The 23604-nt window shown below is 50.2% G+C and overlaps 1 protein-coding gene across 1 annotated transcript; it reads left to right on the top strand.

The window, feature by feature from the left end:
- Positions 1–1195: 1195 nt before the first annotated feature.
- Positions 1196–22745, top strand: CCDC25 (coiled-coil domain containing 25). The gene is made up of 9 exons (XM_060273209.1): positions 1196–1335; positions 3116–3166; positions 7736–7775; positions 11975–12026; positions 12693–12768; positions 14141–14244; positions 17023–17225; positions 18747–18792; positions 20399–22745. Exons 1-9 carry the CDS (start codon positions 1311–1313, stop codon positions 20426–20428), a joined length of 627 nt encoding a protein of 208 aa, XP_060129192.1. The 5' UTR covers positions 1196–1310; the 3' UTR covers positions 20429–22745.
- Positions 22746–23604: the final 859 nt, after the last annotated feature.

The following is a 23604-nucleotide window of genomic DNA, read 5'->3' as shown; positions in this document are numbered from 1 at the left end:
GCGGCGGCGAGCCGGGCACGCAGCGATCAGCCTCCATCCCTCCCTCGCTGGTCCCCGGAGCGCTTCTCCAGCCCTTTCCTGCCACTGCGCCCTGGCGCGGTAATAAACCCTATGGGAAAGACGGCTCTGTTGCTGGAAGCTGCCCAGAGTGGTTTGGGATTGCGAAGCCCAGCCAGATGGACGGGGTATAAATAAATCATCATCATCATATTCATTTCTGCTGATATTTGTTTCTCATATGCTATTGTTTTAGGGTATTGTTGGGTGTTTTTTTTTAAAAAAAACAAACAAACAAGGGCAGATCAAGTGCGTCCAGCAGATTGAAAACGCAATATTTTCACATTTAAAGTACAGTACGTGATTCCCTCCCCCTCTGAAAGCAGCATGGGTACTGTAGTTTGTTAAGCTTCCTGGGAATTGTAGCTCTGGGAACTACAGTTCCCAGGATGTTCTGCGGGGAAACCATGTGCCGTGCAGGGGCATGTGATGAGCTGGGAGTCTATTGTTGCATTATCATAATTGTTTTATTGTGCCCTTCTCGGGGATCATTTATTTCTAATTATTACCATCAATAATTGATGGAAAATAAACATTTGAAAAACAATCCATTAATTGCAACGAAGGGTGCAGCCAGCCAGCATATATATTTTTTTAAAATAATTAAAATAGCGCATGAGCCTCTGAATCTCAGGGTGGTGTGTTTGAGCCCCACATGGGGCAAAAAAAATCCCCGCATTTCAGGGGGTCGGACTAGATGACCCTTGGTGTCCTCTTCCAAACCTACAATTCTATGAAGAACATCCAAGGACCTCCTTTCCTCAGCGCTTCGCCCCTCACACAACACCCCCGCGAGGTAGGCTTCGCAATTGAGGATCCGTTTCCCGCCGCCCGAAGTTCTTTCGGACTCCAACTCCCATCAGCCCCATCGGCGACTCCTATGGTCAGGGGTTGACGGGAGTCGTAGTCCGAAATGTCTGACGGGTTTCCACCCCCCCCCCCCACGGGCTCCTCGTTCCCGGGGCGAGAGGTGGCGACTGCCCTCGCCGGAGGAGAGGGGATTTGAACCCGAGGCTCCCACCCCGGCGCCGCGCTCTCCTCATCGAGCCCACTAGGCCGAACGGCCTCCGAGGGCCCCTTCCCATTTGTTCCTAGCTCTATGGGACGTGAGGGAGCGTCACTTCCGGGAAGCCGTCGCCGCCGGAAGTCGCTGACCGCTGTTCTCGCGGAGCTCAGAAGCGCCTCTGGCTTCCTTCGCGCTTCCCCCCCACCCGGTGCGGACGCGAAGGAGACCCGTCCGGCGGCCCGTTGCCATGGTGTTCTACTTCACGTCCAACGGTAGGCGGCGCGGGGGGGGGTTGAGGGGGGAGGGGACGGCGCCGGCCACGCCCACCTTGTTCATTCCGCTCTCCATAGGGCGGGGGGGGGCTCCTCGCCTCGGTTTATTCGCCCTGTATCTACTTAATTATCACTATTATTATTATTTTATTGGCACCCCCCTTTTTCCTCAGAGGAGCTGGAGGGGGGAGCACGGAGGGGGGGTCCCCCCAGCGCACCATTTCATCCTCACAACAACCCCGCGAGGTAGTTCGAGGCTGTTGCTTCATCGCATCTGCATCTCGCCCTTTCCTTCAGGGGAGCTCAAGGGTCGCGCACATAGTAGTTCTACGCACACACAGTTTCTTTCTTTATTATTTTTCAAGGTACAAAAAGCATTGGGGGGGGAGAGAATGATGATGATTTATTTATTATTTATACTCCGCCCATCTGGCTGGGTTCCCCCAGCCACTGGGCGGCTTCCATTAAAATATTAAAATACAATAATAATAATAATAATAATAATAATAATAATAATAATAATAATAATAATTTATTATTTATACCCCGCCCATCTGGCCGGGTTCCCCCAGCCACTCTGGGCGGCTTCCAACAAAACAGAAATTCTAAAATACAGAAATCCAATAAAAAGCTGACAATAAAACATTAAAAGCTTCCCTAAACAGGTGGCCGCTCCCAGTCACCAGTCTAGCTGCCACATTTTGGATTACTGTAGTTTTGTTTTCCTGGTGACCTTCAAAGGTAGCCCCACGTAGAGCATATGGCAGTAGTCCAAGCGGGAGATAACCAGAGCATTTACTACTCTGGCAAGACAGTCTGCGGGGCAGGTAGGGTCTCATCCTGCGGACCAGATGGAGCTGGTAGACAGCTGCCCTGGATACAGAATTAACCTGTGCCTCCATGGACAGCTGTGAGTCCAAAATGTCTCCCAGGCTGCGCACCTGGTCATTCAGGGGCACAGTTACCCCATTCAGGACCAGGGTGTCCCCTACACCATCCTGCCCCTGTCCCCCCAAAACAATACAGTACTTCTGTCTTGTCAGGATTCAACCTCAATCCTGAGAACCAGAATATTTTTAAAGACTGTACATCCCATGGAGGGTTCGAAAGGTAGCTGGTCCATGGCATCATATCTGCCTTGATTCGTTTTTTTAAAAAGACACTGAAGGAAAATGTTTCGTAGATTTCGGGCAACCTTAGCTGTGGAGTTTTTCCTTTGGCTGCTTTCATTAGGAAACATACTTTGGGGCAGAGGAAGCGCTGACAAAGTATCCTGTCCATAGCTCATTGTCAATTCAAAGTCTTTGGAGCTGATATGGACATCAGAATCCTGATCCACTTCCCTGAATGCTTCAGCTCCGGCCCCCTCTGGCAGCTTTGGGGCCACAACATTGAAGGCTTTTTTAAAAAAACCTTCCAAAGGCAAAAAAATCAAGGGTGGCATACCTAGTTAATCCCCCCCCCCTCCATTTCATTCTTGCAACAGTCCTGTGCTGTAGGTTGTTAGAATTATTGGGGGTTCCCCCCCTCTTTGTCCTTGCCAAAGGTGTGAGACTGAAGAGGGGTTGCCTCTTCGCATTTTCACATCTGGACCACCTGAAAGAACTTCTGGGAGAACTTGTGGTCCTGGAACAGAGCTTCTGAACCTCTGAGCTAGAGCAGGACCTAGAGTGGATTGTGTTGTGGGTGGGATGCAAATAAGTTGGGGGGGAGCACTGTATGTCTGTGTGGGGTTTGATCCAAAACTTGCTCATTTTGTTTTCCTTTTCCATCCTCTCAGTTGTTCCTGGCGCTGCATACACAATTTACATGGGAAAAGATAAATATGAAAGTAAGTACAATACTCTGGATATGCCTGTCAAGATGGAATCGATTTTATGTATTTTGTGTTTGACCCCATTTTTATTTTAAAACAAACCTTCTGATAAGTTGTGCATCTTCAGTCAGAACTCATTGGCTCTTTGGTATGGCAGAAAACAAGCCTTTATCCGGATCAGTGGGGATTTCTTTGCCCAGCATTGTTTTAGAAAACAAAAACCGTTTTAGGATTAAACCCCTGACACTTTATGGTAGCTTGATACATGCTGCTCTCAAAACAGTGTCCAGGAGTAAAATTCATGGGAAACATAAGTACCTCTAGATACGCTGAAGTGAAAGGCAACTGCATTAACACTAATTTAATATAAAAACATGCAAAAAAGAAGAAGTCCGCCCTTAACGCAGCAACCATTAGAGGAGCCAGTGGATGGGAGTTTGCCTGCTTCCACATTTTCTCTGGCTTGCAGCCACTGTGTGTCCCCAAAATCTGCTCTGCAAGTGCTGGAAGGGAGGGAAACCGAGAATCCTGTTGCACAAGCATAATAATAATAATAATAATAATAATAATAATAATAATAATATATTATTTATACCCCGCCCATCTGGCCGGGTTCCCCCAGCCACTCTGGGCGGCTTCCAACAAAATATTAAAATACAGAAATCCATCAAACATTAAAAGCCTCCCTAAACAGGGCTGCCTTAAGATGCCTTCTAAAGGTCTGGTAATTGTTATTCTCTTTGACCTCTGGTGGGAGGGCATTCCACAGGGTGGGTGCCACAACCGAGAAGGCCCTCTGCCTGGTTCCCTGTAACTTGGCTTCTCGTAGCGAGGGAACTGCCAGAAGGCCTTGGAGCTGGATCTCAGTGTCCGGGCAAAATGATGGGGGAGGAGACGCTCCTTCAGGTATACTGGACCGAGGCCATTTAGGGCTTTAAAGGTCAGCACCAACACTTTGAATTGTGCTCGGAAACGTACTGGGAGCCAATGTAGGTCTTTCAGGACCGGTGTTAAGCATGCAGACATTGTTGGCGTTTGTCTGTCTTGAGAGACAATAGTGTGCCTCCAGGGGTGAAGTCAAACTGCTGCAATAGGAGCACCGAAATGACCTTCCTAGGGTGCTGGGCATTGTGCATGGAGGTCCTGGACTGCCCAGTTGAGAAGACTCCCCCCCCCTCTGGCCTCACTGATGTGGTTCAAAGGAAAGCAGAGCAAGACATTTGGAACCAGCAGGAGCTGCTGGAAGGAGGCATTCAAGGTGCCATCCAACTGTCTTAGGGACTCCGCTCCGGATTTGTGTAGGGTTTACTCCTTAGCCTTTTCTCCTCCCGAAGATACCCCACGAGGCAGGAGAGGTTTAGGATCAAGAGCAGGGGTCCCCAGACTTACCCAGCTTTGGGCTGGTGCCTGCCATGCCGATCGCGGGGCGGGGGAGTGCGCGCCCGTGCGCATGCGCACACACACTTACTGGCGCGGTGGTGCGCTTCCAGGTCGGAAAAAGCGCCGTAAATCGTTTGTGTGCAAGCGTATGGGCCTCCCCCAACCCGGAAATGACCTCATACGCATGCCCATACGCATGCGCACAAACGATTTTTGGCGCTTTTTTCGACCTGGAAGAGCGCCGCTGCGCTGCATGCTGTAAGAGCAGGCGGCAGCAGCGGGTGGCGGGGGTCGTTGCGGGCCGGATTGGGAGGCAAATTGGGCCGCATCTGGCCTGCGGGCCGTAGTCTGGGGACCCCTGATCAAGAGCTTTTCTTCTCCTAGATGGGCTCCCTTCCCAGGTTGACAAGCCCCATCTGCCCCTCAGTTCCCTCTACAGCAGGCATCCCCAAACTGCGGCCCTCCAGATGTTTTGGCCTACAACTCCCATGATCCCTAGCTAACAGGACCAGTGGTTGGGGAAGATGGGAATTGTAGTCCAAAACATCTGGAGGGCCGAAGTTTGGGGATGCCTGCTCTACAGCATGTGCAGAAACTGGCTTCTTGACCCGCTATTGGGGATGGAACTAATAGAGTCAATTCTTGGGTGCCTCAGACTGCATTTCAGCAAAAGGCTGATGGCATAAACATGTTTATGTCATTTCTGTGTAAAACATTCCTCATTTGAGCATGTTCTTGCTTTTAGTGAACTTCCTAACATAGGACTGCGAACAAGTGCTTGATCCATGATCTCAGCCCCACTGAGATTGGGTGGGGAATTTTATCTTAAAATTGGAATCCAAGGAGGCCAGTCAGGCAATTCTGATGTATAAACTGGTATTTAGCTAAATGGTGTGTATCTCTATCCAGTTTTTGTTAAGAAGCAACAGCTTTGAAATACCGGTACTTTCTCAAAAGCAAGTCATCTTCTAGATTCTTTTTTTCTGATTAGTTTGTAGCCCAAAAGTTGCCTGATTTTCAAAAGAAAGGGAAAACAGTTTCTATTTACAGTACCTTGTTACAGACTATCCAATGTTATAATATTGAAATTGTGGAAGCAATTTTTTTGGGTAGGAGTTCAAGAAATTAATGAGCAGTTCCTTGAAATACATCAGCTGGTTGATTATTTTTGCACATGCAACTGTTAAAATTACTCTTTGATGGTCACCCATGACTTTTCAGAAACCAACATTATTTTTAATCCTAAGGAAAATGTTTTCCAGAATTGTTCTGTTGTTTGTGCTTGGTCCCTTTAAAATAACCTTTGAAATCTCCTCTGAATTTATGTCCTCTCTACCGTGTTTCTCCTAAAATAAGACGTGCCTCTAAAATAAGCCATGGCACGATCTTTTGAAGGCCAAAAAATGTAAGACATCCCCCCAAAATAAGACGTGTTGGGGGAGCCAGCGGGACGACCCAGAGCGAGCCGGCAAACGCAGCAGCGCGCGCTGCGCCGAGCCCCAGCACAGCAGGAGCCCCAGCACAGCGACGCGCGGAGCTCTGGCTGAACGGGCCCCAGGACCCGGCAGCGGGCGGCGCGCAAAGCCGCAGGACCCGGCAGCAGCCCCAGCCGCGCCGCGCTGCACTGCGTGAAGCCCAGGGACCCAGCAGCGGGTCCTGGGGCTTCGCGCGGCACGGCTGAGGCTGCTGGCTCCTGCCGGGTCCTGCGGCTTCGCGTGCCGCCCGCTGCCGGGTCCCTGGGCTTCACGTGGTGCGGCGCGGCTGGGGCTGCTGCCGGCTCCTGCGGCTTCGCGCGCCGCCCGCTGCCGGGTCCCTGGGCTTCACGCAGTGCGGTGCGGCGCGCGAAGCCGCAGGACTCGGCAGGAGCCGGCAGCAGTCCCAGCCGCGCCGCGTGAAGCCCAGGGACCCGGCAGCGGGCTCAGCGGGCGGCGCACGAAGCCGCAGCACCCGGCAGGAGCCGGCAGCAGCCCCAGCCACGCCGCGCCGTGCCGCGCCGCGCCGCGCCGCGCCGCACCGCACCGCGTGAAGCCCAGGGACCCGGCAGCGGGCGGCGCGCGGCGCCACAGGAGCCAGCAGCAGCAGCCTCAGCCGCGCCGCACGAAGCCCCAGGACCAGGCAGCGGGCTCAACGGGCGGCGCGCGAAGCCACAGGACCCAGCAGCGGGCGGCGCGCAATGCTGCAGGACCCGGCAGGAGCCGGCAGCAGCCACAGCCGTGCCGCATGAAGCCCTGGGACCCAGCAGCAGGCTCAGCGGGCGGTGCAAGAAAGCCCCGTACCATACGTAACAATAAGACATCCCCCGAAAATAAGCCACAATGTATTTTTTTAAAAGAAAAATAAATATAAGACGTGTCTTATTTTAGGAGAAACACGGTACTACCAGGCAATTGTCCCAAATTGTGCTAATGTAAGAAGTCTTTCATAAGATTAAGTAGCAACCATCCGTCCCTTTTTGTTAAGGGTCACTTAAATCTTATGAGGTCATTTTCAGAGACATAAATATATTTAGTAATATTAATTACACAGGGCCTTTCCCTACTTACTTATATTTGCTGTACAGTGGTGGTTGTTTAGAGCACCTTTATTGAAATAAAACAGCTGCTTCTGAATTATTTCTGAGCTATTCTCCCAATATCTCTCTTGAAATCTGTTTGTGTTTTTAAACTGAAGAAACATTTAGCAGCACAATCTTGTGCACGTCTAACCAGATGAAGCCAAAGTATAAGAGGTTAGAACTCTATTGTCCCATGGTACTTAAACGTGTGTGTCTACATCACCTTTTTGAACTGCTAGTGCTGCATTAAGCGTTCAGCAATGCTACAGATCTGCTCGGATCCTGTTAGGAACTTCAGCATTCAAATTTTGCAGCATGGTTCAAACTGAAATAATGGTTCCTGTCTTGAAAGTTTAGCGCTGAATTCCGTTGTTTCCAGAGAGATCTTCCTATTTCACAGTTTGGTTTGTGACCCAATGGACTCAAGCGATAATCCCAAAGGTCCAGTTGTAACCTGACACTCAGGGAGGGCTGAATAATAATAATAATTATAATAATTTATTATTTATACCCCGCCCATCTGGCTGAGTCTCCCCAGCCACTCTGGGCGGCTCCCAATTGAATATTAACACAATACAGCATTAAATATTAAAAGCTTGCCTAAAGGGAATTATTTCTGCTCACTGCTTGGCTTGGTTTTTTCCTCGCAGATGAAGACCTAATAAAACATGGCTGGCCGGAAGATGTTTGGTAAGTACTGATCTGATCTGAGCCTCTCTTTATGCACTGGGGTGCAAGGTTTCAATAAGGTAGTAAGGACTCCCTGAGTAAGATTAGCAGACATGAAATAGGAGAAGATATGGATAAGGAACTGGTTAAGTAGCAAGAAGCAGAGAGTAGGAATAAATGGACAGTTTTCCAGGTGGAGGGATGCAGAAAGTGCAGTCTCCCAAGGATCAATATTGGGACCTTGGCTTTTTAACTTGTTCTTAAATGGTCCAGACTTAGGGGTGAGCAGTGAGGTGGCTGAGTTTGCTGGAATTGTTCAGGGTGGCTAAAACAAAAACAGATTAAGAAGAGTTCCAAAAGGACCCCTCTAAACTGAGCCAATGGGTGGTAATGACAAATGTAGTTTGGCAGTGACAGTTATTGTAGAGTTCGGTTCAGAAAAGCACACACACACACACACACACACACACACACGGTGAGGAAAGGTTACACAGCATTTGGGACTTCTTAGTTTAGAGAAAAGGCAAGCAAGAGGTGACATGAAATTTAAAAAATTGTGCATAGTGTGGAGAAACTGAATAGAGAATTTTTTTTCCTCATAACGTCAGAACTCGTTGACATAAAAAGAAAATGAATGTTGGAACTCCCAGGAAAGATAAAAAGAAAGTCCTTCTTCGTGCAGCACAGAGATGGACTATGGACGTTGCTCTGAGTCCTGCATGAGGCAGGGATGGCCACCAACCTGGGTGGCTTAAAAAGGATTAGACACATAATAATAATTTATTATTTATACCCCGCCCATCTGGCGGCTTCCAACAGAAAAATGAAATAAAATAATCTATTAAGCAATAAAAGCCTCCCTAAACAGGGCTGCCTTCAGATGTCTTCTTCATTCATGGAGCATAAGGCTATCCGTGACTATTAGCCAGGAGGGCTCTGCTCTGCCGCCACAATCAGAGGCAGCAATGCTTCAGAAAACAGTTGCTGGAATCCACAGGAGGGGAGAGTAATAGATCTAGGGAAGTAATAGTACCACTGTATTCTGCTCTGGTCAGACCTCACCTGGAGTACTGTGTCCAGTTCTGGGCACCACAGTTCAAGGAGGATACTGACAAGCTGGAACATGTCCAGAAGAGGGCAACCAAAATGGTCAAAGGCCTGGAAACGATGCTTTATGAGGAACGGCTTAGGGAGCTGGGTATGTTTAGCCTGGAGAAGAGAAGGTTAAGGGGTGATATGATAGCCATGTTCAAATATATTAAAGCAGTGTTCCTCAACCTTGGGCCTCCAGCTTTTTTGGGACTACAACTCCCATCATCCTTAGCTAGCAGGACCAGTGGCCGGGGATGATGGGAGTTGTAGTTCCAAAACAGCTGGAGGCCCAAGGTTGAGGAACACTGTATTAAAGGATGTCATATAGAGGAGGGAGAAAGGTTGTTTTCTGCTGCTCCAGAGAAGCGGACACGGAGCAATGGATTCAAACTACAAGAAAGAAGATTCCACCTAAACCTTAGGAAGAACTTCCTGACAGTAAGAGCTGTTCGACAGTGGAATTTGCTGCCAAGAAGTGTGGCGGAGTCTCCTTCTTTGGAGGTCTTTAAGCAGAGGCTTGACAGGCATATGTCAAGAATGCTTTGATGGTGTTTCCTGCTTGGCAGGGGGTTGGACTGGATGGCCCTTGTGGTCTCTTCCAACTCTATGATTCTATGATTCTATGAGTGATGGTGCTCTTGTGTTCGGATCCTGCTTGCGGGTTTACCGTTGGGGCATCTGGTCAACCACTGTGAGAACAGGAGGCTGGACTGGATAGGTCCTTGGCCTTATCCAGCAGGTGATCTTCTTTTGTACTTGTGATGGTCATTTAGTCTGTGAAATGAATCACGCTCCTTAGTAAAGCTGACAGCAAAATAACATTTTAGAGCGCTTCCAGCACTGCACTGCATTGTATAAGACTGGAGGTGGGATCCTATTTTTACATTTTACTCTAAATGCAAAGAAACGCCCCCCCCCTGCTTATCATGCCCCTCCCCCAGTATATCAGGGGCCAGAACCTTGATTTGATAGCTTCCCACAATACAGGTGTATGCAGCAGCTTTCAATAATTCAAGATTGTCTTGTTCTGCCCCCCCCCCCCCGCATCCCAAAAAGCTTCCAGTGATAATTTCCCAACATCCAGTTGTGATGTTTGTTGTCCTGCCAAATGTTTTGTACTACTGGAGTATCCTTCCTTATATTTTCTCTTTAATCTGAGTCCAGCTGGCTCCAGGCCTTTCCATGTCTACTTTGCTATCTTTTTGGCATTTTTATTTCTGTAATCACTTGGTAGCTTTGTAATTTTTATCTGCTGTCTCTTATTACATTTGCTAATGTTGCTGTTTTATTCTGTTAGACTTTAACGAATAGATAACTCTACAGTCCCCTGGGATCTGTTTAGATAATGGCAGCACAGAAATGTTGTAAACAAAGGAGTGGGTGTTGAATGATCAGGTTCCTGGCAAACAAATGCACTTCTGCCTTGGCACAGAAAGTGGTGCCTAGGTTACACCCAAAGGCAGCGAGGATCCAAAGGATTTAACATGATAATCTTTTTGCACTTCAGTAGATCCACCAACAGATTTTACACAAGCCATTTTGTATATTAAGCAAAGCAAATGCAACATAATTCATTCTCTCTCCCCCCCCACCATTAACCCCCAAAAGGTTGCTGTGCTTTTTATTTTGGTTTATTTCAAATATGAAGAATGAAATGAGCCGTTAAAGCAATGACTACAGTGAATAATGTAATCAATGACAGTACAGTCATACCTCACGTTACGTCCGCTTCAAGTTGCGTGTTTTCGTCTTGCGTCCCGCGGCAACCCAGAAGTACCGGAATGGGTTAGTTCCAGGTTTCGCCGCTCGCATGAGCGCAGAAGCGCTAAACTGCGCTTCGTGCATGTGCAAAAGTGCCAAATTGCACCGCACGCCTGCGCAGACACAGCACTATGAGTTGCGGGCTTTACACGTTACGGATGGGCCTCTGGAATGGATCCCGTCTGTAACACGAGGTACCACTGTAGTTGAACAGACAGCAGGTGAGGGCAGATTATGAAACAGAAACTAGGAGCTGCTGCATGTTCCCTCTTGTAGATGCTGCCTCTTTGAGCCACAGTGGAGAGGGGCTTGTGGACCAGTCAGAAGGATGGACTGGTCAGCTTCATCCTTCAGGGTGACTGGTTGAAGGTGTCTGATGTGTTTGGAACGTTTTTAGGGCCCATGTCTTGCTGAGCAATAAGGCAGATTACCCAGGTTTGTTGATATTTCTTAGCCATTGGAAGCTAGTGGAAATGCAAGCTTCAGAATGGGATGATTCATAGACTGGCTCTATTCCTTGGTGGGGGAAATGGCTATAGAGGTTTTTGTAAAGCAAGGTAACACTGCACCCTTCGGACAATGCTGGAGAAGGTCCCTGTTTCAATCCCTAGCGGCATCTCCAAGATAGGGCTAGGAAGGTCCCCTTCCTGAAACCCCGGAGAGCTTCTGCCAGTCAGTGCAGACAGTACGGAGCTGAGTAGACCAATGACCTGACTCTGTATAAGGCAGCTTCCCATGTTCCTGTTGGCCATCATGGCCAGGGCTGGTAGGAGTTGGGAGTCGGACAACATCTTCACGTTCCTCACCTGGTTCTAAAGCTCCACATAAGAACCTAAGCAGGGCTTGCTGGATCAGGCCAGTAGCCCATCCAGTCCAGCATCCTGTTCTCACAGTGGCCGATCAGATGCCCCAATGAGAAACCCACCAGCAGGATTCCAGCACAAGAGCCCTCTCCCCTCCCGTGGTTTCCAGCTGTTGTTATTCAGAAGCATTGCTGCTCAGACTGTGAACCCGCTCTTCCTCCATGATGTGTGAGCAAGTTCTATGGTTTTACTATGCGCAGGCCTAGTCTCATTCATCTCGCATTGTTGGCCTTTGGATCACTAGAGGGAGCACTTGGCTCAGAGGGAATTGGCGCTGTTTGAGCAGCTGTTTCCTCCAGCCTTTCAATTTCCTCTTCAGGCCATTACATACTTTTGCAGAGATGTGAGCGTGATAAGCCGTAAAAATTCCTTCCCCCGCTATCAAGTATGCATGCTTCAAGATGCTGATAGCCAGGTGGCCACCAGCCTCTTGGAGTGGTACGTAGGGCAACATTTCTTTTGGGTTGAATCATCTCACTCAAATCTCTGCTGTATTGTGTGTAGGTTCCATGTGGACAAGCTCTCCTCTGCCCATGTGTACCTCCGGCTGCACAAGGTAAACAGCCTTGCTCTGCTTCTTGCCCTCTGTGGTGGTTCTTACTCAGCCAAGGGGTGGGGAGGGAGGGCCACTTGTCCACTTTGGGGGCTGCAGCCATCGCCCCCTCCTCTCAGGGCCTGTCAGCCTCCCCCAAGCTAATGCACCAGCTGCTGAAAACTATCATGTTTGAAAGAGGTCCTCTGATATATGCTTGCAACACTCTGCAGGTTTTGTCGGAGTTGATCAAGGCCATTTTATTATAAAGCCTATAAAATATTCTGCATAAAAGGAAGAGCCCCTGTGACTGGCTTTCTTCAACATCTTGTAGTCTCTGAAAGCCAAATTCACTGATTTTTGTGGACTATGTCGGATGCATCTACTCTGCAAAGTTTTATTCCGTAATTCTCTTAGCATTTAAAGTGCTGCAAAACTATTCAGGTTGCTTCCGACTAAGTTCTCCTGAGATGAGAGCAGACCCGTTGGAATCTCTGGGTTTTGATGGGTCTACTCTGACTAATTTGGTGGTTAGCTTTGCGGGAACAGACTAATTGCAATGGCCCCGTGCTTGCAGTTCGGTCGCAGGGAGCCCTCACTCTGCCTGCAGAGTCCGCTTCCTTCCCAGCATGCCTTTTGTCTTCTCCTCCTCCGCATGAGCTGCTCACTCCCGACCTTGCTTCCTTTCAGGGGCAGACGATGGATGACATCCCAAGGGAGGTTTTGATAGATTGCGCCCACCTGGTGAAAGCCAACAGCATTCAAGGTAAGGCGTTGCTGTTCTGCAGCATGCCCTGGCCTGGAGAAACCAGCAAGGATTCAGAGAGGAATCCTGGGTGGAGAATGAGGCCTTTGGGGGCAGCTGGAGCCAGTTGACACTGCTCTGGTGGTGTGGCTTCTCCCACCTGTTGTCGTGCAAGGGGCAGGCATCACAGGAGCTGCTTAAGACATCCTCCCTCCCCTCCTTTGCCAGCCCAGTCAACAACCAACTCTCTGACGGAACATTTCTGGAGAGGTGACCAGTCTCTTGGGGAACAGCTGCTGACATTGCATTGTTGCCAACCTAAAGGACTCTTATTCTTTACTAGTGTATTTCAGCCCGTTCAATAACGGGCGCTAGAACATCCCGGGGTTCAGAGAAGTGCTTGCGCAGCGCTTCTCCGAACCCTGGGTCGGGTGGGGGGAGGGAGAAGCAATCCGATCCTCTGCTTCTCCCTTCCCCCCACCTGACAGAGCCAAATGCCGGCTCTGTTGGGCAGGGGGAGGGAGAAGCCGAAGACCGATCGGATCTTCTGCTTCTCCCCCCCCCCCACCCGACAGAGCCAGCAACCCCGCAGCGGGGGCTTTTTGCCGTTTGCCTTCCCCCCAGGGGGAGGCAAACGGCGAAAACCCCCACCACGCCATACTTCGGCTCCGGGACTGGCTTGGCGGTGGCAGGAAGAAGGGGAGGAATGCCTCCCCTTTTCCCCGCCGCCGCCAAGCCAGTCCCACAGCCGAATTGCCCGCTGCCGCTTCGACTTCCTCGGCTACGGCAAGCAGGCAGACAGTTCGCCTGCTTGCCTTCGCCGAGGAAGCGCTGTCCCATGCCGGCGGTGCGTGGCAAGGCGACGGGGGGGGGGAGTGCTTCTCTCCCCCGCCGCCTCGCAGCGCACCTCCAGCATGAGACGGGGCTTCGGAGCGGCGGTTGGCGGTTGTCTCTGCCTCCAATCCCTGTGTCCCTGGGACACATGCGCAGTAACCCAGGGACACACATAATCTGGACACAGAGACACAGGGACTTTATTATATAGGATTCGTTTATATTTATTACATTTGTATCCCACCATTTTCCTCCTAGGAGCTCAGGGTGGTGCACCAGGCTCTCCCCCTTTCCTCAGTTTAATCCCCAAAACACCCCTCTAAGGTAGGTTAGGCTCATGAGAGGCAGTGTCTGGCCCCCAAGGTCACCCAGCGAGCCTCATGGCCAAGTGGGAATTTGAACCCTGATCTCTCCCAGGACCCAGTCCAACACTAACCACTATACACCATGCTGGCTTACCGAGTCTTACGAAGAGTTGTTAGGAAATATGGTTGAAAGTGGGTGTGCGGGAGAGAAGAATCAGCTTGGTGAACAGAACGGCCCCTCTTTGTTCTTCTAGGCTGCAAAATGAATAATGTCAACATTGTGTACACTTCATGGGCCAACTTAAAGAAGACGGCAGAAATGGACGTGGGGCAGATCGGGTTTCATCGCCAGAAGGATGTAAGTGTCTTGCCCCTGCTCCCATCTTCTCAGACACCCACCTCCTGGCTCCAAGGAAATAGAGGGAGCTTTGCCGCATGGATGGGTAAAGTGAGGAAGGAGTGGGTGGGAGTTCCTGCTGCCATTCTTCAGGCATCACAGCACCCTTTGGCTTCCCTCCCACTGAGGTCACTGTTTGTGCGGTGCATGGATTGCTGGTGGGGGTGGTTTGCAGGGGGGAACTGCGTTCGCGCTGCCAAGCTGTGCGTTATGCAGCAACCATTTATGATTTCATGTGAGAAGCCACAAAGGTTAAGTAAGGCTTGAAGCGGACAGTGGCTGTACGCTACTCTCCTTTGTGTGTGTGTGCACGCCTGCCTCTATCCGCACTTACTTTAAAGCCACCAACTTAGATGGCTTTAAAAGAGGATGAGACAAATTCCTGGAGGGGGAGAGGGCAAATGATGGCTACTAGCCAGGATGGCGAGGCTCTGCCTCCACAGTTTGAGGCCGCAGTGCTTCCAAAGGCCAGTTTCTTGGGGGGGGGGAGAGGGCTCTTGCTTGTAGGTTTCCCCTAATGGTTGGGCCACTGTGAGAACAGGATGCTGGACCAAGATGGGCCCTTGCCCTGATCCAGCACGCTCATATTAGGTTCTTAACTTGCTTAGCATTCTAATATTCTGACCTGGTGGCCCCTTCTGCTAGTTCCTACGTTCAGATCAGTTCAAAGTGCTGCAGGCTCACTTCATTTATGTGAAATAAAAAAATTCCTTCAGTAGCACCTTAAAGACCAACTAAGTTTTTATTTTGGCATGAGCTTTCGTGTGCATGCACACTTCTTCAGATACACTTGAAACAGAAGTGTCAGACCCTTATATATATACAGAGGGTGGTGGGGGTGGGTGGGAATGGGTGATGGGCGGATGGGAGTGGTAAACCTGTAGATGGCTGTTAACGACTGCTGATGGCTGCAATTAGTCCTGGGGTGGGGAGCAAGGGCTGAGGTGCTAAAGAAAGCTTGATCATGCATAATGAGATAAGAATCTGATGTCTTTATTCATCCCAGGTGGCTCCATGGTTTTAAGCTTGGTAATGAGTTCCAATTCAGCAACTTCTCTTTCCACTCTCTTTCATTTATGTGATTTGTTTTGGTTGCAGCCTTTCTGTTAGGAAAGTGTGCCAAAGCTCTTTGGGTAATGGAAGTATGGTCCAGCTGAGGCAGAGACGCGTGTAGGCGGGGTCAAGATCCATGTTTGCAGGACAGACTGATGAAGCCCCACCTGCATCACCTTTAGCTGGGAAGGGCTGAGTCTCCACTGCTTCATTTTCAGAGGGGCTGTGCAGGGCTCTTGGAGATGACCACAGGGATTGAGCTGGGTGCTTTCTTGTCATCACCTCGGAATGTGCTTGTGTGTTGGGCCTTAAGATGCCTCAATACACTTTTGGTCCACCACCACCCCCCAAATTAAAAAAAAAAAACCTTAGAAAATGAGTTTGGGAACATAAGAAGCGCCTGGTGTCCCATTGAGTCCAGCATCCTGTTCTCACAGTGGCCAACCAGATGCCCCCTTGGGAAACCTGCAAGCAGGATTCAAGCCCAAGAGCAACTCTTCTCTGCTGAGATTTCCAGCAGCCTTGAACTTGGAGACAAAGCATAGCCATCATGGCTAGCAGCCATTGATAGGCCTCTCCTCCAGGAATTTGTCTACTCCTCTTTCAAAGCCTGTTGGGAAGAGACTCTGGCCAGAGCTCCCAGGCTGGGCCAAATGGGCCAATGCCTCCACTTGTTTACAAGGCGCCTTGCAAAGTTCATGCTTCTCCCATGTTCAGCATTGCCCTTGCAAACCTGGGGCCTAAAAGCACATCACCTCCCTCCCCACTTTTTGTGTGTGGAAAGTTAAGCCTGGAATTCAAAGGAAAGCCACCAGCCAGAGGCAGACCTGTAAAACACAGCCAGTGGCCTATAATTGGGGATGAGAAACCCCATTTTCTCCTTCTCCTTCAAGTTCCTGAGCTACTCCAAGCAGCGGAACATTTCAGAGGTGCATTTTTTGATTTCAACACTTAACATGGGCCTGTGACTTGTTGATGCGTTTCATCCCTCTCCTCTCCTGTGCGTGAGACTTCCCCACAGGGTCGCTCGGGCTTGAAGCCCTGGCGATGTGGCCAGGATTGAGGGATAGCAAGGGGAGGTGGGAAGTGGTGATGGCCTCCAAGAGGGGATGGATGCAGTGAACCAGGCAGCCTGGCCTCCTGGGGGTGTGCTTTGGCCGTTGCGCAGACTTCCTGTGTTACTCTGGGCGAGTGGTGTAATCTCTTGAGCCTGGAAGAAAGAAGCCTTTCCAATGACATCAGAAGGATTGAATCAGATACTGGAGGCCCTGTAGCATGGGATTAATTTTTTTAAAAAATGTATTTTTAAGCAAATGAAGGCAGGAAGTTGCTGACTTAATGTTTTGAACTAGTGACATGATGGAAGGGCAGAGTCGTGTCTGACAGCTGTTCAAAACAACCTCAGTTCTTAATAATTAGAAGTGGAAGTGTGACAATGGCAACCTTCTGCTTGGTCCTGGCAGGAGCCGCAGCAGCATCTGGCCTCATTCCCTCCTTAGAGATGTGAAGGAGAGCAGGGCCCTGTGCTTTCCCTCCTGTGTTTACTTCATGGGGGTGGGAAAGGTGAGGTTTCTCGGGGATGCTGTGTCTTCCTGCTTGACTGTGATTCAGTTGCCGTTTGTGCTGTCCAGGGAAGGTGGGTGCAGGTCTCCCAAATGCCGATCGCCGTTCTTTTCTGTCCCCCAGGTGAAGATTGTCACGGTGGAGAAGAGGGTGAATGAGATCCTGAACCGGCTGGAGAAGACCAAAGTGGAGCGCTTCCCGGACCTGGCTGCTGAGAAGGAATCCCGCGACCGGGAGGAGAGGAACGAGAAGAAAGCCCAGATCCAGGAGATGAAGCGGAAAGAGAAGGAGGAGGTGAAGAAGAAGAAAGAGATGGAAGAGCTCAGGTGAGCAAGTCAATGAGCCCCTTTTGGGAAGTCGAGTTGGGCCCGTCCCAGTTGAATGGGGTGTGTGGGTGGGTGTAGGGAAAAAAGCAGAAAACAAAGGCAGCCGGCCTGCTTTCCTGAGCAACAGGGCTAGGCTCAGATTTGTCTTCCCTTTCTAGGTGAATTCAAACATAACTGTTAAATAACCGTGATATTATGCCACGATTTAGGACCTGCCTCCATTGGCTCTGCGGGCCAGCAATGTGTTGCGCTGAGAGGCTCTCCGAGCAGCGGGAGCGATGCCTCTTGGCCTTGCTGCAGACATAGGCAAGCAGCTTTCTGGCAGGGGGTTGTGGGGGGCGGGAGAGGCACAACCCCACCCCCATGACAATGGTTGGTTCCTTGGCCAGTGTTTCTCTTGCCAGCCCTTCCTCGTTGGTGCTGGCCAATGGCATAAGCATGCGAGTGCCCCACTAGGGTGCTTTCAAGCAGGCCGGGATTGGCCCATGCACCCTGCCTCCTGCCTGCTAGGCTTTGGTTGCAGTTCCCTGCCTCCTGGGCTCCTCTTCCTTGGCTGTGTCAGGAAACAGTGGTGTTTGGGCTGCCTGGGTTTGACTTTGGCCAAGGTCCAGAGATGACCGAGGGTGTGTGGGTCTCTATGTGCGACTTCTGTGGTTTTTTTTAAAAAAGGTTGGTTGCAGCAGCCCTTTGAGCCTCATGGGGTGCCGATCCGGGGGGTCCCTTCACCTTTGCAGGTGGGAGGCTGACCGTCAGTTGTGGGAAATGGAATTCTTTTGGATTCCAGCTTTTCTGATCTTGCAAGCTCTTGAAGGAACTATTAGAGCAACAGTGGGAATGCTGCAGCCTGTGGGCCAAATTAGGCCCTGGAGGGATAATAATTTGGCCCCGTTTTCACCCAAACCGTGCCCACAGCATAGGTGCTGTCATGTGTAGGGCAAGTAAAAACGTGTCTGCAAAGGAGAAATCAGGAGCCTTGAAAACGTGGTTGTTCCTCGGCAAGTCATCCTTGCTGTAAGCGCCAGTCTGTTGGCTGATGCTTAAAGTAAGCCCCTCGGGGGTCACCTGCTTTCATATGGGATCCTTGTTTGTGGGCTACGTAAGACTTGTGAGTGCCCCTCTGCTCCTTTCCTTTTGAAATTGGCTTACCTGATTTCAGGTGATAGGCAGGTGGCTCATAAGCACAGAAGGAGAGCCTGGTGGATCAGGCCAGTGGCTCATCTGGCCCAGCATCCTGTTCTCCCAGCGGCTGGCCAGATTCCCCCAAGGGAAGCCTGCAAGCAGGACCCAAGCCCAAGATCCTTTTCTGCCCCTGTGGCTGCCAGCGACTGGCACTCAGAAGCATCGCTGCCTCCGAGCCCTTTGGAAGCGGAGCAGAGCCGTCCTGGCTAGTCACAGTCCTGCCAACCAGATTCTGTTCCCCACCCCTGCATTAGAGGGCCAAAGGGATCTCCGTACTCTTTTGCCAGCCAGGTTTTCTCTAGCTGAGCAATGTCTGAATGCACTGTTGCCTTTTTTTTGCAGGAGTTACTCTTCCTTAATGAAGGCGGAAAACATGTCCTCCAACCAGGTATGTCCAGGGTGCTTCTCGCGAGGAGCCTGTTGCCCTAGTGAGCAGCAGGCTGGATGGGCGGGGTGGCCAGCTCCTTTCAGTTCCACCGCTGACGTTCGCCTTTGCTGAGCAAAATCCCTGGGTAGAGAGAGCAAGCTGGGTTGGGCTGGATGGCCTTTGAGTGCCCTTCCAGCTTGATGATTCTACAGTTCATGCTTTCCCCTTGCAGGCTTCCTCAGCTGGGGAAAGTCCGCACCCTTATTATGCAAGGGCGCTGCCAGTGCCTCTCCAGTACCTCTTGGTCAAGCTGGGCAGCAAGAGCCCTGTGAAAAGAGGGGCACTCCCACCACTCCTCTTTTTCCCTGGTGGGACGTGGGTGGCGCTGCGGTCTAAACCACTGAGCCTCTTGGGCTTGCTGATCGGAAGGTCGGCGGTTCAAATCCCCACGACGGGGTGAGCTCCCGTTGCTCTGTCCCAGCTCCTGCCAACTTAGCAGTTCAAAAGCATGCCAGTTCGAGTAGATAAATAGGTACCGCTGCGGCGGGAAGGTAAACGGCGTTTCCATGCACTCTGGTCTCCGTCACGGTGTTCTGTTGCGCCAGAAGCAGTTTAGTCCTGCTGGCCACATCACCTGGAAAAGCTGTCTGTGGTCAAACGCCAGCTCCCTTGGCCTGAAAGCGAGATGAGTGCTGCATCCCATAGTCGCCTTTGACTGGACTTAACTGTCCAGGGGTCCTTTACCTTTGCCTTTTGTTTCTCTCCGTTGGGGCCCTTTCTCCCTGTTCATAAGTGGGCCTTTTCGGTAGAAGCACCCACCTTACAGAATGCCCTCCCATCAGATGTCAAGGAGATAAATAACTTGTACTGTACAACTTTTAGAAGACATTTGATGGTAGCCCTGTTTAGGGAAGTTTTTAATGTTTGATGTTTTATTAGATTTTTATATTTATTGGATGCCACCCAGAGTGGCTGGAGCTACCAGTTGGGCAGGGTAATAAAAAAAAAATTATTAGTGTAATTATTATTATAACTTTAAGCCAATCTTAGCTCGAGAGTGGAGCATAAAGAAAAAATTAATTGGACTGCCTTGTGGCTTCCCCATGCCTCCCTTTTGAAAAAACGTTGAAAGGAGTCTTGCATTTATCCACTGTGCCGTTGCTTTTGTCTCTAGACTCAAAAAGCTAGATGGGCCCAGCAAGAATTTAGCCTCTGGGTGGGAGACAAGCGGCCCCTGGCTGTGCCCAGGAGGCAGAAGAGGCTTCCCAGCCAGAAAGTGAACTCCAGACTCATTTGCCTGTAAGGGTTGGAGTGATGTGACTAGAATGAGCAGGCAGTAAGGACTTAATCCTGTGAACTCCCTGTGCCCAGCTGCTTCACATTGCTTAGCTGTGGAACTCCCTCCCACAGGAGGCAGTGATGGCCACCAATTTGGATGACTCCAAAAGAGGATTAGACAAGTTCATGGGGGGGGGGGCTTTCGATGGCACTCATCTTTCAGTGATGATCAGGTAGATGCGGACCCAGTGAGGGAGAATTAAGTCTGGGATGCAGCCTGAGAGTTGCCCAAAGCCCTGCAAAGCCTGCCTGCCCTTAAAACATCCTTTTCTGTCCTCTCCTCCCGCAGGACGGCAACGACTCAGATGAATTCATGTAAAGCAAGGCACCCTCCTCTTGGACAATGAAGATGGACCTGAGCTCTTTGCTGTCGGTGCCAAAAATAAGCAAGCAAACTCGGGAGTCTCTGCGCCCGTTTCATCATTCTGGCTGGCGTCTGGGAGGAGGTGGGCGGCTCTCCTTCCTGGACTGAGCATCCCGGCAGGTGCTCTGTGGCTGCCACCTTCCAATTCCAGAGCCGCTCAGAGGCGTGCACCTTTCCAGGGGAACTTGGGGAGGTGGTGGCGGCTGTGGCTTTTCATGCCCGAAGCCTCCTGAGGACCTTTGAATCGGAGTCTGTGACCTGTTGGGGACGTCTTCATTTCACAGTGTTTGGGTTTAGGGTATTTTTTTTTTAAAGTGATGGGTTTGTGGTCCCCCTCCTCCCTTTGGGCGAGTGCAACTGTGTCAAGAGTCTGGTTCTCTCTTTAAACTCTGTAGGAATCTGCTCAGCGCAGCTGCATCGCCTGTGCTGTAAAACGCTTGCCTGGATCTCGAGAGCATCACTCATTTGAGCAGTCATGTAACCGGGGGGGGGGGGGAGGGATGGGACAGGACTTCCATTCCGGGGCCCCACAAAGCTCACTGCCCCTGTTCAAGCAAAACTGGACTTCCATGTGATCTCTGTGCAGCCCACTAGTGCCCTGAGTGAGGCTGGCTGTCGGATCATCCCAGGTTCTCTGGTGGCAGAATTGCACCTCTCCACCCTCGGCTACCAGCAGTTCCCGTGTGAGGGACTCCTTGCTTGCTTCTCTTCTGTCTGTTCCCCTAGTAGTAGCAGCTGCTCAGGAAAAGCTCTCCTTTGACGGATCCCTCCATAACAAACTTTAACCGCCCCTTTTTTCAGTCTTTTTTTTTTAAAAAAAAGGCTGGCAACGAGATTCTCCCTCAGTATGCTCTCTTTCTGCAGTTAGGCAATCTGTTGGTTTCTCTGTGTCTTTTCCACGCCCCCGCCTGCGTTTTGGCTTTTTCTCTCCTCCACTTCTCATCCTCAGCGTCTCCTTTGCAAAGCTTGGGGTTGCAGAGGGGGTGTCCCTCCGGCCAGCAGGGCTCACAGCTGTATGGTTCGCCTCAGTGGGGAAGCTTGCAAGATGCAGTCCTTGAAATTTCTCAAGCAGGGGCATCACAGGTCCTCTCTGACGTTTTTCAAAGCGGAGAAGCAGCTGCTTTTTAAGACCAGACAGGGAAGCCTCAGATTGTGGGGGTTGAGTTCCCAGTTCCTCCAACAGCATCGGTGAGAGTGCAGAAGAGCACAGGACAGCCCTTGTCCCCTCCAGAGGCTCGAAGTTCCTACCACAAGACCTGACTCCCAGGCTTCCCAGAAAACGCCTTTCACGTTGCCCTGGGGTCAGGACCAACCATATGCTCCTGCTACCCCATCAGGGACCTTAGATGAAGAAGCGCCAACCTCAGCCTAGGCCAGCTCTCCCCAACATGATGCCCTCTTGATGTTTTGGATTATGGTTCTAGTCAAGCGGCCATGCTGGGTGGACTTTGTGGGCCAAACGTTTGGGGGCGTCAGGTTGGGGAGAGTCTGGCCTAGGGCTTCCCCTAACACCTCCATCATGTCTACAGATCAGCGCTCTGCCTGTCCTCAAGAACGACTCTAGAGGAGGTTAAGTGCGTATGTCTGAACCTTCACACGTGTGCAGTCTGCATGAGAGGCTCAGCATGCCCTTCTGTGAGAAATGGGATCTTTGGCGCAGAGTTAACACACATTGCTTGAATGTGTGCCTGTTGCTGCAACCCTGATGCCTAATAAAAAAAACTTGCACACCAAGAGCTAATGGACGAGTGATTGGTTTATTTGCAAGGAAAAGGTAGTGTGCATGCTACAATCCATTGTGTAATTTATAGTGCAAAGATAGATGCAGGCGGCAGTTTTAATGCTCGTCCATTCACATTCCTGGCTTAAAGGTAACAGATCCCGGAGTTCCAAGAAACAGAAAGTGAGCATAACATTCATAAGAACCACAGAAAAGCTTGCTGGGTCAGGCCAAAGGGAGCCCAGCATCCTGTTCTCACAGTGACCAACCAGATGCCTGTGGGGAACCCAAAAGCAGGATCTGAGCCCCAAAACCCCCTCCTGTCCTGTGGCTTCTAGCAACTGGTACCCAGAAGCACCACAGCCTCCTCCCGTGCTGGCATTGCACGTCTGGTGTGGCTAAGAGCCATCAATAGCCCCCTTGTCCCTGAATTTGTCTAATCTCTTTGGTGGGGTAGAATTTTCCATTATTTCGTGGTGTTATGTATATGAAACAGGGAGAACAATTGCAGCAACAGACGAACGTTAAAGGATGAAAAACAATAAAAATAGGCACAGAAAATGAGTCCGGTTGCACATGGGTTAAAATCATGAAGTCCAAGTAAAAACTTTCGACTGTATCAGATTGCAAGAGTATTGTTCCGGATTTGCCAGGCTTGTGCGATGGTTGTCTTGAAAATGATGGTTTCGCTTTATATGTCATAAAGGAATTCCAGATCACATAAATACGAGTGTGGACGTTCTCAAATTATGCATGGCTTTCTTCATTATAGCTCTTCCAGAGTGAGCAGAACCATGGGTCTGGTGTAAGATTTTGGGCTGTTTCCCATTGAGTCACAATTACTGCTTGTGCTGCCCAGATCATATATAAGAGCAGTTCTTTTGACAAGATATTTAGTCTATTTTTTAAAAAAAGCCAGCCAAATTGGTGGCCATCCCCGCTTCCTGTGGGAGCAAGTGATGGCTTAACTGCTGCATGAAAAAGCATTTTATCCGTCTTTTATTTGTTACAGACCTGAAATTATAAGAGTAAGAGAGCAGGGTGTATACCTTATCTAGAAGAAAGTGAGGACTCAAGAGTAAAGATTAAGATTTCTGTGCTTGTTAAGAGTTAGGTTCTCCCCCCTCTCTCAAATCTGCAAGCTGTCAGGCTATGGAGAGCTCACCCTTTTGCCCGGCCCAACAGGGCTCTGCCATTGTCCCGGTGAGTGATGCTGAGTATGGAGAAAAGTCCTGGAGCCCGAAAGATGCTCATTTGACCAACATCAAACTAATAATAATAATAATAATAATAATAATAATAATAATAATAATAATTTATTTATACCCCGCCCATCTGGCCGGGTTCCCCCAGCCACTCTGGGCGGCTTCCAACAAAACAGAAATTCTAAAATACAGAAATCCATCAAACA

The sequence above is a fragment of the Zootoca vivipara genome, chromosome 3 (genome assembly GCF_963506605.1).
Source record: "Zootoca vivipara chromosome 3, rZooViv1.1, whole genome shotgun sequence".
Lineage (NCBI taxonomy): Eukaryota > Metazoa > Chordata > Lepidosauria > Squamata > Lacertidae > Zootoca > Zootoca vivipara.
Note: the sequence above shows the minus strand (reverse complement) of the source record. Positions and strands in the feature narration are given on the sequence as shown.